The sequence below is a fragment of the Monodelphis domestica genome, chromosome 2 (genome assembly GCF_027887165.1).
Source record: "Monodelphis domestica isolate mMonDom1 chromosome 2, mMonDom1.pri, whole genome shotgun sequence".
Lineage (NCBI taxonomy): Eukaryota > Metazoa > Chordata > Mammalia > Didelphimorphia > Didelphidae > Monodelphis > Monodelphis domestica.
Window position 1 is genome coordinate 439,824,785 of NC_077228.1, and position 18,377 is coordinate 439,843,161.

General features: G+C 35.6%; 1 protein-coding gene across 5 annotated transcripts in view; it reads left to right on the top strand.

The window, feature by feature from the left end:
* SYNJ2 (synaptojanin 2) overlaps window positions 1-18,377 on the top strand; it is a 170,766-nt gene that overhangs the window by 75,528 nt on the left and 76,861 nt on the right. For all 5 annotated transcript variants that reach the window (XM_056818992.1, XM_001381340.3, XM_007484814.3 and 2 more), the window contains exon 5: window positions 4,942-5,025. In XM_056818992.1, the coding sequence (XP_056674970.1) occupies window positions 4,942-5,025 (84 nt within the window). The remainder of the gene's footprint in view (window positions 1-4,941; window positions 5,026-18,377) is intronic.

Consider the following 18,377-nt stretch of genomic DNA (forward strand, 5'->3'; position numbering starts at 1 on the left):
ATCATAGATAGAGTGCCACAACTGAAGTCAAGGGGACCTAGGTTCAAATCTGGCCTCAAATATTTTATAGATGTGTGGCCCTTTGGCATGTCACTTAACCCATTAAAGTTATTGCTAAGATAGAAAGTGAGGGTTTAAAAAAATAATTGCAAATGAAATATAAAAGTGATAAGAGCATTTTGAAATTCAATTTTTAATTTAAATAAAAATGCTTGTTTTTATTATACAAAATTTAAGAGAATATTTTGGTGCTTGTTAACAAGAATCTGATTGGGGAAGATTAACAGTTGTTTGGGTTTTTTTATCTGTACCTTATTGCTTTTTTGGCCAGTGTTCATCAGTCAGGAGCTGAAATTTTACAGGCACTGATGTGATAGAAATCAGTTCTACAAATAGGTACAACCTCCAGTACTATGCTATGAACTGAAAGTTCCAGAAAGGCCCACTTGCCCACAAATCTTTTTCCCTTTATGACTCATCTATGGATAAAAACATTGTCTCCTTCTCGAATTCTCAACTCAATAAAAGAGCAAATGAGTTAGCAATTAAAAGCAACCTAATTAACAGTGACCTTTTTTTTTTAAATTAGATAAGGATAGTTCTCTTAGATGTTAATATGGAAGACTTTGCTGGTGGGGGAAAAGGCTATGAAATGAGTCCACCTTTCGGGGGAGAAGGGGGTTCCCCATTGTCAGCCAGGAGGCAGCATTAGGCTTTTCATAGTATATTTTCAACCTCTTCACAGTTTTTCTAGCCTAGTCTGCTTGTCTTGGCTAAGGAGGAACTAAGGACACAGAGAATAACTATTAGCAAACTTCATTAAAGTCTGGATGGTTTTCGTCTGGAGAAGAGTGATGATTGATTAGCATTAGACCTGGGCTTCAGTGTGACTTGTCATTGTATGAAAATATTTCCCAGAAGAGGCTTTCCCAAGAAATGTAGGGCCTGTGGCTCAGTGATTTGAGAGCCAGGCATAGAGATGGGAATTTCTGGGTTCAAATATGACCTCAGATGCTTTCTAGTTATGTGAACCTGGACAAGTCATTTAATCCCAATTTTCTATCCCTTGCCACTCTTCTGCCTTAGATCTGATATTTAGTATTGATTCTAAAATGAAAGCTAAGGGTTTAAAAAAAGAGAGACATAGAGGCTGTAATTCATGCCCCCTTGAGAAGTTTAAGCAATTAATAACATAAATAAAGGGCAGAATTATATAGTGGTTAGGGAGCTGGTTGCAAAGTAAGAAAGACCTTGATTCATATTCAGTCTCTGATGCCAACTGGATATATGGTTTGTACTTGCATTGGTCAAAGAAAATTAATTATTAAGAGTTCCCCACTTCAAAAAATATGTATGTGATATGCTCATAAAACCTAAAAGTAGAAAGGAACTTAGAGTCTTGATTTCAACTCATTTTACAAATGAGACAACGGAGGCCCAAAGAGTTTTAGACACTTGCCTAGAGTCCCACAGATATTAATTGGTAGAAATAATTAATTGCAATTTTAAAATTAAATTAAAATTTAAAATAAATATAATTCAAACAATTTATTTAAAATAATTCATTAAAAACCTATGTCCTCTGTTTTCAAATCCAGCCCTCTTTCTACTACAACCCACTTTCCCTCTCAACAATAAAAATGTAAAATCTATTCATGTTGCTGAGAGTTCTCCCCATTTCAAATATTAGCAAATTTGCTTCAGTCAAGGTACTTTCTAACCGAGATAAAAAGATAAAAGGTGTCAGGAAGAGGGCCCAGATATGGGGACATGTCATTCCCATAGTCCAGGGAAACTGTGCCATCTAATTTTCAAGTCTTCCACTGAAAACTATTACTAATGCATGGGTGATCTGAGCATGATCGAGCTCTCCATGGAAAGCTACAGTGTAAGGTAGCACACTGGTAAGAAATGGAAAAGATTCACCGCATTACTCTGGCCAGCACCCTGCCAAGGCAGGCTCCAGTTACCCAGATAAAAGGCAGAGCATTCCACGGAGTTCAGAGACCTTTTCCCTTGGCTTCTCTGGGCCGTACTTTTTGTTCTTTACTTTCTTGTCCTATTCTACATAAACTGGGAGTCAGTGTGCTGTTTAATGAACATGTGAGGGGAAAATATTCTATTTCTAGGCAGTAACCTAGGAGTAGTGCCTTCTGGAAAACTCAGTGTGCAGGGAATTAAGTGATAGAGCTCATTAAGTATGGACAGAGTGTGGGGATATGTGCGTGTGTGTGTGTGTATAATATAATATAATACCTTATGATACAATTATATATGTATATCTCATATATGCCCACATATATCTGTCATTGCCCTTTTCCTTCTGTTTTATATTACACATAATATATGTATATGTAATATATATGGCATTATATATAACATATCTATAATATACATAATATAGTACATATTATATATTATAGATATCTGATATCTATATGTACACATATACACACATTTGTTGTTGTCCAGTTGTATACAGACCTTTGTGACCTCATCCAGGGTTTTCTTGGCAGAGATACTAGAATGGTTTGCCATTTCCTTTGCCAACTCATTTAACTGAGGAACTGAGGAAACTGAGGCAAACAAGTTTAAGTAAGTTGCCCAGGGATTTACTGCTGGGCAAAAAAATATACATATTGTCTGAGGCTTGATATGAACCCAAGTCTTCCTGACTATCTCTGCACCGAATCTAGTTGCAAATATAAAACATATATATGTATATACACACATATCCATATATATATATGATGGTAAGTGTGTATATACACACTTTACACATACATAAAAACATTTCCATATTTTATATAGAAATATATTTGTATCTATTATATTTAAACATGTTTCCATCTATTATATAAACATTTCTATTATATGAAACCATTTCCATTTATTTGTATCTATTATATATAAACATTTGTATCGAGTATATATAAACATAATTCTATTATATACAAAAATATTTCCATCTATTATATATAAATATATTTGTATCTATTATATATAAACATTTGTATCTATTCTATAAAAATATTTCCATTTATTTGTATCTATTATATAAAAACATTTCTATTCCCATCTATTATATATGAACACATTTCTATTATATATAAAACCATTTCCTTATTATGTATAAACATGTTTCCATATATTAACGCACTTCTATTATATAGAAAACATTTATGCCTATTATATATAAACGTTTCCATCTATTATATATAAACTTATTTCTATTATATATAAAACCATTTCCATTTATTATATATAAGCATGTTTCCATCTATTATACATATGCACTTATACAGTTTGTATGACTATCATGATCTTTTTCCAACTATAATATTTATATACACACATATATGCATTTGTCATCTATATTTTATATTAGATATGTGTGTATATATAATATAAATATATAATACTATGTATAATGTTGCTATAATATACATTATGTAATATATATATTATAGATGTGATATCTACTATAAATCTATATTTTAGCATAAGGCTACTTAAGGATGCATATATACATATGGGTGTATACTTAGATGTACATATATTAAAGCTACATTAGGTGAGACTGTTTGTCACATCCCTTTTCCATTTGTAATTGTATATGTTATGTGTATAGAATATATGCGTAGGGGCAGCTACATGGTGCAGTGAATAGAGAGCCAGGCCTGCCTGGGGTCAGGAAGACTCTTCTAGCCGAGTTCAAATCTGGCCTCAGACACTGGATAAAGTCACTTAACCCTGTTTGCTTCAGTTCCTCTTCTATAAAATGAGCCCAAGAAAACCCCAAATAGGGCATGAGGAATTGGAACACAACTGAAAAACTACTGAACAATAAATAATATATATAGACACACACATATATACATATATTTTTCTATATAATTGGTTTAACATGTGCATGTTATAAACATATGAACATGTCTATATTATGTATAAATACTTTAGAATATAGAAAAGAAATAATATATTTATGGTATTATAAACATGTGCTAAGTGTATTTTTACATTTAATAGCTGCATCTTATATATAATCTTATAGTTGGAAAGGGGTCATGATAAATAGCCACACATGCTATAGCCTTTCTCTCTTCATCTAGAGTTCTCAGCCCTCTGTGGCAGTGTGACGAAGTCTATAACTCCTTCTCTGAATAATGTTACTAGATGGATTAAATAAAATAATAGGATTATAAAGGAACCCAGTTATTGAAATAGTTATGAAAATATTTTTCAAAAGCCAGTTCACAGACACCAGGTTAAGAATTCCTGATCCATAGTTCTGCTTTTTGGATGTGATTAATATTGAAAATATTTTATTTGGTGCTTTTTAAAAAATATCCCTTTGTTGAGGACATGGGAATGAAGGCTCTGGGAGCCAGAAACATCCTCAAAAGACATCTAACTTAACCCACATTTTTACAGAGAAAGAAATAGCTATATTTACCCATAGTACTGTGATGATCTTGCCAAGGTAAAAATAAAAGATTGAAAAGGAATATATTGGATGCAAAATGGAGCAAATCTTGCTTCCATTTCTAAACCAATGAGGGGTATTACCCCAATTTTCGTGAGGGTCCTTCAAGATACAATTGGTGGAGCCTATGTGGCTGAAAAGCAGGGAATGATGGCATTTAGACCTTTTGCCACAAGCTGGAGTCTTCTTCTAAAGCAATACTTGGAGGTGGCTGTTGGTTAGTCAGAATTTGGAGGTTTCACCAGGACGCAAATGGAAAGCAAGTGGACTACCCTCTGCCCAGGGCATTAGGGTAAGGAACCAGCCGAGCTCTGTCAGACTAGAGTGTGCTGAAATCAGCTGCCTGTTCTTCTATCAGGTTTCATGTCTCAAGCCGAAGTATCTGGTTGCGGAGCCCTAGGACGTTCGGTTTCATTGAAGAATATCTTTCCCTTTCTGTTTCCTTGTGGCTACAGACAATTTACATGGATGATGGCGTGTCGTCTTTTGTCCAGATCAGAGGCTCTGTTCCATTATTCTGGGAGCAGCCAGGGCTTCAGGTAGGTAGAGGAAACCTCTTGACACCATCTTTCTTCCTTTCACCTAACTAACCTGCCTGTTCTTCAAAAAACATATTTTTTTTTTGAAGTAGCATCATTTCTGACTTCTCTTGACCTAAAATGTTGTATTGAGCTAAATTTTTTTTACTAAATCTTTAAAAGATTGTTTTAAAAAATGTATATAGTAAATACAAATAAAAATATCTACATGAAAGAGTCGCTCTATAATTCCCTATTATAAAACATTATTATTAAAGAATGTGCTTTCTTCACTAATGGCCAGGATATTCACTGAAATGTTTTCTGTGCCATATAAACTAAAAGTCATATATTCTGTCTTGGCTGTTATGGGGTAGCTTAATAATGCAAGGGCAACGCTAAAATACTTCGAATTTTTCCAACACACCGATCAAGTTTTTGCTTTTCTTGAGGATTGTATTAATATCCAGAGCAAGACTGAGAGAAAGTTTTAGTAACTTCTTGTGGGTCTTAGGCTGACATACAGTGAATCTGAGATTAGGAGACTTTCGGAGCCATATGAGAGTTTTATACTGATCTTTCCTATGATTACTAAAAATATGCACTGTCATTTGAAACATTGGCCACTGACTGATGCCAGAGACATTTCAGTTATGTCTGTCTCCCTGGAAGAGATCAGTGTGTGTGGTGGTAAGTTCCAAGAACACTTTTGTCATCGATGAAATGACATACCGCCTTCTTCATTGAGCTCTCCATTGAGGTAGACTGAGCCAGACTAATTTGGGATCTCAGTAGGGAGGGGAAATGAGGAATGTAAAAACTGGATTTCTAATATAAAATACCAAGTCTGCCAAGAGTAATTCAGGAGCTATATGAACTCAACTACAAAACAGTTTTCACACAAAAAGTCAAATCTAAACAATTGGAACAACATTAATTGCTCATGGGTAGGCTGAGCCAATATAATAAAAATGAAAATTCTACTTAAATCAATTTAGCTATTCAGTGTCATACCAATCAAACTACCCTGAAATTATTTCATAGAGCTAAAAAAAATTGCAAAATTCATCTGGAAGAATAAAAGGCCAAGAATATCAAGGGAATTAATTTTTTTTAAATGAAGGAAGGTAATGTATCTGTACTGAATCTTAAATGGTATTATAAAGTGGCAAACATCAAAACAATCTGGTATGGGCTGGGAAACAGTAGTGGACCAATAGAATAGACTAGACCCTCAAAACCTAATTCCTTGTGGAAATTTGGTTTTGTTATTTGGTATGAAGATTTCTTAAAGTCTCTTCTACTCCAGTTTCCTTCATAAAGCAGGAATCTTCTCAGCAGCTCACGGTTATCTAGTCTCTGTTTAAAGGCTTCTAGGGACATAAAATTCACTACTCTATGAGGCCATCTGTTTCAATGTTAGCTATCATCATTCTTCAATTTTCTTTATAACTAAAGGGAAATTTACTTCCCTATAACTTGCATATATTGATGCATTTTTTTTCTTTGCAGGTACATAGAATATTTAGTTTATTGTATTTTAAAGTTTTTTAAATCTTTAAGGATTTTTTATTGGCCCATCTATTCTTTTGCCTTATTCAGGATAAACATCTTTAGAGACCCTTCAGCTGTATTATGGTGCTACTTTCAGACCCTTTGCCTTTTTGGTCCCTCTCTAGCTTGTCAGTGTTATTGTGTCCAGATGTCAACCTACATTTGGATTACAGGACAACTCAGAGTAAAATGGACTGTACTCTTCCTTGATGTAAACATTATAAACAGACAACTAAGACCTTTGATTCATTAGGCTTGTATGTTAGCTAATTCCCCCTAGTCCCATGACTCTTCAAAATAACTTCTGAAGGTTTCATAGAATCCTAGAATTGGAAGAGAACATGGAAGTATGGTCTAGTCTAACACCAACCTGAATCTTGACATAACATCCCAGCTAAGTGATTATCTAGCTTTCCCTTGAACATTTTCAGGGGAACTCTCTAACTTTCTCTTTAAGACAAAGCAAAAAGGAACTGACTCAGTGAATTGAGATCAATGTCTAGAGTATTGGGTTCAAATCTGGCCTTAGGTACTTCCTAGCTGTATGACCATGAGCAAATCACTTAACCCCCATTGCCTAGTTATTACCACTCTTTCTTAAGACTTAATACACAAACAGTATTGATTCTAAGGTGGATCCAGATTTAAAAAACAAAGCAAAGACTTGAATCAGGAAGACTGGGGTTCAAATGTGGCCTCAGACAATTCCTAGCTGTGTGACCCTGAGCAAGTTACCCCATTACCTAGGTCTTGTCCATCTTTGAGTTGTTACTATGACAAAACGTAAAATTAAAAAAAAAAAGTAAAGCAAAGACAAAAACATTTTTGTAAATGCCTTTTTATCTTTACTTCCTCCCCACCAAACATGCAATATATATACTGACAGTGTAGGAAAAATGCTTTCCTAGAACTCAGCCACCTCTGTTTCACTCTCTGTTTTTCCAGACCTTCATTGGTTTTTCCATTCCTCTGAGTTCAGTTTCCTTTTAGTGATCTATTTACTTACATAATTGTTTTCATTATATGTAGTGTTCTCTTTCAGTTTTGCTCATTTAATCTGCACCAATTTACATAAACCTTTCCATATTTCTGTGAATTCCTCATAGTTGTCATTTCTTTCAGCATAGTAATAATACATCACTTTCATGTACTATAGTTTTTTTCTACCGTTCCCCAACTGTTGGGTTGGTATGTTTTGTTTCCAGTTCTTTGCTACTACAATGAATGTTAAGATGAATTTTTTTGGTACCGAATAGACCTTTTTTTCTGTCTTAAGCTTCCATGTCTGGTAGTGGATATTCTGGGTCAAAAGATATGATACATTTTTTGTCCATTTTCTTGCATGGTTCCAAACTGAAATCTGGAGATAATTCAATCACTTCATAGCTCCACTAATTGACAGATGATGTCCTTTGCATGCATGAATATTCTCTCTTTTACATCATGCATCAATGTACTTCTAAAGCCTCTCCAATATTGACTATTTCCTTTTTTCCCTTCCATCTTTGACAACTTGCAAGGAGTAAAAACTCAGTTATTTTAATTTACATCTATTTATTTGTTTTTAAATAATTTGGAGCTTCTTTTCAGGTGACCATTTGTAGTTTTCAAATCTTATGAAAACTATTTCCTTTGGCCAATTATTTATTGAAAAATATCTCTTAGTGTTATATCCCTTGTAAATTTTTTTAAACCCTTACCTTCTGTCTGGCAATGGGGGTTAAGTGACTTGCCCAGGATCACACAACTAGGAAGTGTCTGATGTCATATTTGAACCCAGGACTTCCTGTCTATAGATCTGACTCTCAATCCACTGATCTACTTAGCTTCCCCATCCCCTATCCATTTAATTTTTAGTGTTATATCACCTATATAGTGTCAATTTCTCAAATATTTTAGATATACTTTTATTGGTAATAGTTGATGCAAATGATTTTCCATTCTACCGCTTCTCTAATTCAAATGTATTCACAGATTGATTCATAGATTTTTTTTTTAGTTCTTGATCAATTCCAAGGCAGAAGAGTGGTAAGGTCTAGGCAATGGGGATTAAGTGACTTGCCCAGGGCCACACACCTAGGAAGTGTATGAGGCCACATTTGAACCTGGAACCTCCTGTCTGTAGGCCTGACTCAATCCAAGAGCTATCCAGCTACCCTGATTCTTCACCGATTTTTATTTGTGTAGAACTATTTAAATTTTATGTGGTTGAAATTGGCTGTTTTCTTTTATAAACCTATCCAGTGTTTGGTGAAGAATTCTTCCCTAGCAAAAAGCTCACTCTCTTTTTATTTTTAAAAAAATGCATTCTATTTGTCTTTACAACAAAATCATTTCCATCTTGTCTGCCCCCATATTGAGTCCTCCCTTCTGACAAAGAAAAACATCTGATACAGAAAGCTTGTTTGATGAACTCACTCTTTCTTGAGAGTTCATTCCATTCTAGACAGCTTTAATTAATGAGTTTTTCTTTATATTGAATAAAATCTGCCTGTTCTTATATAAAAACCTTTTACGTACTTCAAGATAATTATTATGTTCTCCTGCCACCCTTTTTCTCCCTATCATCTCCACTCAGCCTAAAGTATTTCTCCTCCAAAGTAAATATCAGTCAGTTGCCCAGTCAAAATAGTGAAGCTAGATGGCAGAGTGGATAGAGTATCCATTCTGGGGTCAAGAAGATTCCTCTTCCTAAGTTCAAAACTAGCCTCATATACTTACTGACTGTGTGAGCCTGGGCAAATCACTTAACCCTGTCTGCCTCAGTTTCTTCACCTGTAAAATGAATTAGACAAGAAAATGACAAACTACTCTAGCACTTTGGCCAAGAAAGCATCAAATGGGATCATGAAGAGTCAAACGCTACTGAAAAATGACTGAACAACATTCATTCAGTTAGTTAATTAAGCATTTACTATGTGCTAGGCACTGTTTGAAGCAAAGAAAATACAAAGAAAGACTAAAAAACCCCCACAAAACCAGCCCTTTCTCTCAAAGAGCTCACAGTCTAATTTCCCCAATGTCTTTAAACTAGTTTTTCTAAACCTGCTTCTGAAAATGCTCATCATCACTCTGGCTGTCCATCTTTTGAATTTACTCTTGCTTATCTTTCCTAAAATGAGGTACTCAAATCACAATACTGTAGATCAGGACAGAGAATACCCAGCAGTGTTGGCCATAGGCAACACCCTGCTCTGGGAATGGGAAGATACTGGGTACAAAGGAAAAGCCAATGGAAAGAATTTCTGGAGTTGCTATCAGTACTCATTCCTATCTCACCCTTTCTACTTAATAGCTCAGTGACTATAGCTTGACTCTCAAAGCCTCAGCTACTTCCTTTTAGTAATACCTATTATACCAGCCTTAGCTGTTGTCGAGTTCAAATGAGATCATGCATTAAAACACTTTCTAAGCCTTTCAAGTTCTTCCTAAATGTCAGATGACATCATCACCAATCAGGAGAGGAAGATACCAAGAGCACACCCTATAGGTGATGGCTGTACCTCATCTATTCTCAGTCTCTTCCTACATTCATAATACTCTCTGATCTGGAAATAATGATCAGACCGTGTGTGTAAGTCCAACTTCTGATCCCTGAGACCCTTATCACTTCTAAGGGCATCTACGCAGCACAAAAGATAGAGTGGTGGGCTTGAAGTCAGGAAGACCTGAATTCAGATCTGGTCTCAGTTACTTACTAGCTGTATGGTGCAAAAGACAAGTCACTTAACCCTCATTGCCTCAGTTTCCTTAACTGTAAAATGAGGTCCAGAAGGAAATAGCCAACCATGTTAGTATCTTTGCCAAGAAAATCTCAAGTAGGGTCAGACTCTACTGAAATAACTGAAAAATAGCTCAAGTCTGCAGAAATGCAGCAACACTCATTTTTTTCCCAGCAGTAAGAATCACAAAAGAAATCCATATGTTTCTCCCTCTTCTAACACCTCAGTGCTTCCATCTCTTAATATATTGCCACTTTCACTCAATTAGTCAACCACTTAGCATTTATTAAACACTGAGTATGTGTCAAGCCTTATGCCAGGTGCTAGGCATATGAATTTTAAATTGAGATTTTCCTTGTCTTCCAGGAGCCTGTATTTTCATGGTAAACTTAATTTTTGAGGGGGGGGGTATTTAATTAATTAATTTAGAATATTTTTCCACAGTTACAAGATTCATGTTCTTTCCTTCCCCTCCCTCCACCCCCCTCCTATAGCTGAAGTGCAGTCCCACTGTGTTTTATATGTGTCATTGTGTTTGATACTTATGTTAATGTTTCTTGAGATCATTTCATATTTTTTGGCAGCCATGCTATATGATTGGTAACTGGGTTTACAGTTATAACTACTGGTCAGTCAATAAGAGTATACTATTAGCATTTAAACCTGGCCCCAGACCCTTCCTAGTTGTGTGATCCTGGGCAAGTCTCTTAACCCCAGTTGCCTAGCCTTTACTGCCTTTCTGCTTTGGATCCAATACTTGATATCAATTCTAAAGGGTTAAAAAAGGTGGGGGGCATATATTATGAGTTAGGCACCAAATCCCAAAGGTTCCAGGAACATGGGGACACTTCCCCCATTTTGTATTTGTGGAGTTAAATTTCTGAATTGGAGGTCAATACTTGACAGTTTTGATGGGGACCAAACTTACTATGTCCTTTGTAGAAGAAACTTTAGTAAGGAAACTTTCAACTCATATAGACGAGTACTGCAATGTACTATCTTGGGGTGTTGTCTGGATGCTAAGATGCTAACTTTCCTAGAGTCACACCATTAGTGTCTATCAAAAGTCCTGGATTGAACCCATGGTGCTTTTTAATTTAGCTTTTAATAGGGATAAACTTAACCTTTATCTCTATTATGTTTCACTTTCCTCTACTAAAATGCCATTCTAAGGGCAGCTAGGTAGCTCGGTGGCTAGAGAGACAGGCCTGAAGTTTGGAAGACCTGGATTCAAATGTAGCCTCAGACACTGTGGCTGTGTTACCCTGGACAAGTCAATTGGCCACAATTGCCTATTCCTTACCACTCTTCTCCCTTGGAACTGATCCTTGTATCAACTCTTAAGACAGAAGGTAAGGATTTGAAAATAAAATAAAATGCTCTTCTGTGTCATGGCATGAAAAGTGACTATGGGTTCTTGGCAGCCTTGCTAGTGTAGTACAAGGTCCGACAGGTCCTACCAAGTTGAAAAGGTCTTGAGAACAGGCTTGGTGATCCACCTGTCATACAAGGATCCTCCTAGATAAATTAAGGGAGGCTCATTGCCAGAAAGTTGGTTATGGGGTGATATTTTTTTTTTCAGCCACAGCAGCTTCTAAGGTACAAAGATGTTGTGATCTGGTATCATTGCCTAGGCAAAAGGATAGAACCCACCTCAGACCTTTGAAGTGGTGAAATCACTAGCCTGTAATCTACCATGGGGGAGGCTGGTGCTGGTCACTTGAGCTCAAAAGTCCTGAATTGTCCTGGGGTAAAGGGCATGAGTGTAGAGTCAGGAATCAATATGGTGAGCCTTCAAGATAGAGGGATCACCTGGCTGCCAAAGGAGGGAGAAATTGGCTCAATTCAGAAATGGAGCATGTGAAAGCTTCCATTCGAATGCAATAGGTTTGGTCTTATCAGTGGCCACTGCATTTCATTCTAGGTGAAATAGGAAGATCCAATCTCCTTTAAAAACAATGAAATCATTAAAGATTTCATCCTATTTGATTTAGCTCATGATTCTAGTCTGTTAACATGTTTTTGGATCATGATCCTTTAATGTAATTTATTAGCTATCTTTCCTAGCTTAGTGTCATCATTTTATTTGATTAAATATATGCCATCAGTGTTTGAGTAATTGATAAAAAAGTTAGACAAGTCCTTCTGCATGTTCCTGGAGAAATCCCTTCAGGTGGCTATCCAACCATCCTTGACTCTGTTCGTTCCAATGCAGATATGTACTAGTTGCTCTTTCAACCCTCTCTTTCCAGCTTGGGCACTGGAATATTGTGAAAAACCTGTTTGAATCTTCCTCATTGAGATTCAGGTGTATGTGGTGTTTTGGGCATTTATCTGATCTATCTTTTTGATAACATAATCAAAGAAGGAGGGACCACCAGCTAAGAATTTACTCTTCTTGATTAAGTTTCTTGAATGTTTCCTAAAGTGACTAGAACAAAACTATAAGGCCATTGGCTTATTGTATGCCAAGATGATTCTGAGTGCTGTGGATACAAAGAAAGATTAAAAGTCTGTTCCTGCCTTTGGGGAGTTCACTCTCTAATGGAGACAACATATAAATAGCCATATTTAAAGAAGCCATCTACAAGATAAATAGGAAGTCATCCATAGAGGGAAGGCACAGAATTATATAATAGCAGAAGGCTAGGGTAATAGGTACCCAGTGAATGCTTCACTGTAGAAATAAATGAAAAGTTCTTATTTGCATATTTTGTGTCAGTGTATAGAAAAGAGAAGAGGAAATAAGTTTTTATAAATTCCATTTCTTGAAATAGTTCGGAACTATAATTTACTCATGCCAGGCATGGTAGCTATATTGATTGGATTTATTCAACTAGTGAAAGAGGGAGGAGGTGTATATGGAAACTATAATGTAAAAACAAAAGGCATTGGTAAAACTTAAAAGAAAGAAGAAATCCTACTCAATCCTAGTTCTTAAGTATGATACATATTCAAAGAACTAAGGCATTTTTTTTACCTCAGCCACTTGGGGTTTTAGTCCTGAAAGTCAGTTTTTCAATATTTTAATGGGCCAACCTATTAAATTTTAATAAGTAAAACCCATTCAGATGAAGTGATGAGAAGCCAAGCATTGAGGTTTTTTTCTCTTAAATCCTTACCTTCTGTCTTAGAAGTATATATTACCAAGCAGAAGAGCAGTGAAGGTAGGGCAATTGGGGTCATTTGCCCACAGTCACACTAGCTAGCAAGCAATGGATCTTTATTTTAGAATTTAGCTTGTAGATTTGAGTATGAGGAGGCATATCTTGAAGAAAAATCCTTAGTCCTGCCATTGTATTGTAAGCGGGGGGAGCAAAGGGGGTTATTTTTAAAAGGTTGAACTGGCTTATTTAAGAATAGGGTCACCAGGAATTTAATTTATTCCAAAGAGATTTATTTGCAAAATATATAAAGAGTCATATAAGAAATCAGAGAAAGGATAGGGTAATATATCTAGCCTAAGCACTAAGTAATTTTCTCCCGGCCCCTGGCTGCAGGCAGGGAAAGTTAGTCCTCAGCCAGAGAGGCCTTGGCAAAGTTGAGGACTTGGGGATATCTCTCCCAAGAGGTAGGTCTCTCCTGAGGCTAGTCTCTTCAGAAAATCCAGGAAAGGAGTCAGCCTTTTCACTCATCACGTGTCAATCCAAAGGAAGAGATTCAAGGACAGACTCACCAGGAACAGGGTCTCATGTCCAGTCAGCAGATTCTTCTTCAGTCTCAATTCCAAAGAATGAAGAGCACTCTCTCACAGGAAGTTGAACTCCAAGTTCAGGCACTCAAGCACTCAGGAAGTTGTAACTCCCTTTTAAAGACACTTTCTTTTGCATCACATCCTGTGCTTTCCTCTAATTTTACATCTCTCAATCACAGCTGAAATTTTGCTTGGGATTGCCCAGGGGCAGTCAGTTTGAATCTTATTTGTCACTCACTATTGCACACATGGGTCACAGACCTCTCCCACTTAATGATTAAGTGGGGTGATTACACTTTTGGTGATTAGATCTAAAAATGGGCAGATCTCCCCAAACTGTAAGTATAGGGTGTTTACACTTTTTGTGATTAAATCTAAAAGAGGGCAAGGGAGTTAATTTAAATTTCATAATCAGGGGAAAGTTAAGTAATTTCATTTTCACAATCAGGGGAGAGTTAAATTTAATCTTCACAGTATGTAGGTGTGTTTCTATATATTCGCCCTTGGTTGTTGTACATTTAAACTACAATCTAAAAACAGTCATGCTTATGTCATCCACATCTAGTAGTCACAGGCTTTTAAAAAACTTTATTTATTTATTTAGAATATTTTTCTGTGGTTACATGATTTATGTTCATTCCCTCTCCTCCCACCACTTTCCAGAAACTGACGAGCAATTCCACTGGGTTATATGTATATTATCACTCAATTCCTATTTCCATAGTCATGGGCTTTTAATAACTTCATCTGAACCAAGAAAGCTAGAGGGAAAAGTATGTATCTGTCAATGATTTTTCAGGTTATAAATATCAAAAAAAGTTTGTATTCAAAAACCTCTCTATCTTGGTTTGAGTTGCTTGCTTATATATTTTGTGTTGCTGTTTATAGACTAATCAAAGAAGTCATTCATTACCTTTCTTGTCATTGCAGAAACCTTATCAGTGACTAAATATATATGTCATTAGTTAAAGAAAAAAACAGGGTTCAGAGCAAATTAAATATGGGTTGGTTGATTACATATGATGTGACTGATTGTGTCATTATTGTTGCCTCCTTCTGTTGCCTATATTTTATTCCTTCAAATTATCACTCTGTTAAAATTTATTATTATCATGACTGCATTAGGCCTTAGACTAATGTTATTATTAGTTATTATATTGTTAATGTTAATTAGAACAGAAACCACTGCTCAGGGATAGACAGCCTTCTTCCTAAAAGCCACAAATCAGGGTGTTTGGAGGTTTTCCTTCCGTAGTGTTGAGTTTAGAAGGATGTGTGTGTGTGTGTGTGTGTGTGTGTGTGTGAGAGAGAGAGAGAGGGGGGGGGGAGTGTGTGTGTGTGATATGATTAACATGATTCTTCCCAGTTAAAAAAAATAACCAATAATAATTAGTTATTGTTAGTTCAAATGTCAGCCTTGTTTATTATTGAGCTATTCTCAAACTTTTTGGTCTCAGTACCCCATCACACTTAAAAATTATTCAGGACACAAAAGAGCTTTTGTTTATGTGGGTTATATCTGTTTACACTTACCCTATTAGAAATTAAAGTGTTTTAGTGATGATATGAAAATAGTTTTGATCACAGATGCCCCGAAAGGGTCTTAAAGATCCCTGGGTGTCTTTAGACCCAACTCTGAAAACCAGTTGAGTTAAAGTAATCTGAAATGAAAAATATTTGGCACCTTTAGTTCAAGATGTTTCACTTAAAAGAGACCAATAAGAATAGTAGGAAAATAATCATATATAACCAAAACTCCAAAATAAAAACTCAAATAAAATGAAAAAAAAAATCTGCTTTGATCTTCATCCTGACACCAACAGTTCTTCCTCTGGAGGTGGATAGCATTCTTTATTATAATAAGTCCCTCAGAATTGTCCTGAATCGTTGCATTATTGATAATAGCTTAGTCTTTCATAGCTGATCATTCCACAGCATACACAAGAATAATAGGAATGGCATCTTTATTAAGCATAATTTCAAAGACTGGAGTTGATATTGGCTTTCTCCCAAAGTTATCCATTGTGACAGAAAAGTTAAGATGTAGAGTAGAAATAGCTGGGGCAGTTTAGGAGAACCAAAACAGAGACAAGGCTAGTAAGAAAAAAGAAATCAGAAATAGAACTAGAGGTAATGAAGCGCATTGCAAAAAAGGACTCATTATAGAGTCGAGATCTGAGTTCAAATGTCAATCTTGTTGTTTATTATCTTTGTGACTTTAGGCAATGAGGTAAGATTGCAAATGTCACCAAACTACTATTACATGATCTCTGCTATATTTATAAATGTAAAAACTGTTTTTAGCTGGAAGGGCTGTACAAAAATGAATAGTGTGCCAGATTTGACTGTGATATAAGTGGAATGTTGTTATTTTGTTGTGGTCAACTCTTTGTAATCCCATTTGGGGTTTTCTTGTCAAAGATACCAGAGTCCTTTTTTGTCATTTCCTTCGCCAGCTCATTGTATAGATGAGGAAACTGAAGCAAACAAGCTTATATGACTTTCCCAGAATCACATAAATTCTAAGTATCTGAAGCCAGATTTGAAGTCGGGAAAATGAGTCTTTCTAACTCTTTTCCTGGCATTCTATCCACTGTACCACCCAGCTTTCCTAATATTAATAGAGAGCATATTACTTTTAGAAGGCCTGAATTCAAATCCTGCCTCGGAAATAGACTAATATTACTTTGGGAAGTCATTTAACTTCTCTGAAAAATGAGAGGGCTGGGGCAGGTAGGTGGCTCATTCACTTAATCCAGTTGCCTCGCCTAACATACCAGTCTTCTGCCTTGGAACCAATACTTAGAACTGATTCCAAGACAGAATGGTAAGGGTTTAAAAAGTAAAATGAGATGGCTGGACTCGATAACCTTTAAAGCCCCCTCCTGTTCTAAATTTATGATCCCATGATAAGTCATACTAATAGTAAGTACCAAAAGGTTTTTGGATGTGCCTTGGAGTTTTTTTGAAAGAACCTGCTTTGTCTAACACGCCAGTGTATCGAGAGCTTTACAGACTGCAAGCATCTTGCTGAAATTTTTTATATATATTACATAATATATATACATACAATATAATACATAAAATAATATATAATTATTTTATATGTACATAGAAAATAAATATACAACATGTATATTTATTTTCAAGATATAAATATATAAAATAAAATATGTATATATAAAATCTATAATTTTGTTATGTTTATATAATTTGTATAACTATAATTATATAATTTTATGTATTTTAAGAATATTTAATATAATTTATATATGATTTAATTATATTAATATTGTCATGTTATACAGTATGATCATTATATTATATTTAAATTTATAAATATCAAAAATATATATAAAACTTGGCTCAATCAAAAGGAGAATAGGGGGTAGGAGGGAAGGGAATCAAGAGAAAGAAGGAAACTTTAAAAAGAAGTGATAGTCACTATTTCCTTAGATGTGTGCCAACAGTAACTTGATTCCAGGATGCACATTGAAACCCCAGACTTGAGGTCTCATGATATGGAGTGAGGGAACAGAAGGGACCTTCAGAAAAGGTGACTTGGGAGCATAGAGAATTCGTTTTCTATGTTGAAATGGGACAGAGTCTAGGATGGCAAGAAGAGCCTGGAGCAAAGGCTGAACTCACAGGACAGTTCATAAGAAAGGACAGAATATGGAAGCCAAAGAAATTAGACTGGCTGCCAAATGAAAGCACGAGATTGTGGATGTAAAAACACTTTTTATACACTCAGATATGTTCTACATATCTTTGTTGCCTTTTATTTCACTGGAGGTCTTTGGGTTTCTTATTTCCCTTGTCTAGAATTCAGCTCTACCTCTCATGCTTTCTTAAGGTTCTTGCTTCCTTCTTCTTGGCATAATAATGCCTTGACTCCAGTGCCTGGCACCTTAGGGACATAGACAGAAATAATCTGATGATGCCATCTGGTTCAGAGATCTAGGAGCTTCTTTCACCCATCAGAATCCAGTCTTTTCTTAGGTTTCTGGACACTATGATTTTGGATCACACTACTTTCCCTAAGCTTTACCTTGTCAACGTATCTGAAACAGTGTTGGTATAACCTCAGGATTTGCTCTTTCTATTGCTTGCCTGCTTTCTTAGCAGTGAAACAATATGGCGGAGTAGAAAAACTCTACCATGGCAGTGGAATCAGGGGATCTAGGTTCAGATTCTATCTTGGGTGCTGCTGTAGCACCTTGGCTTTGGGCAAGTGACTTAATCTCAGTTTCCTCATCTGTAAAATGTTCTGGTTGACTTCTAATGTGCCATTCAGCTTTATATTACATACAGTTTACATTACATATAAACTTATATGTATTATATATTATATATTAATTATATATACATGACTCAATCAAAAGAATACATTATATTATATA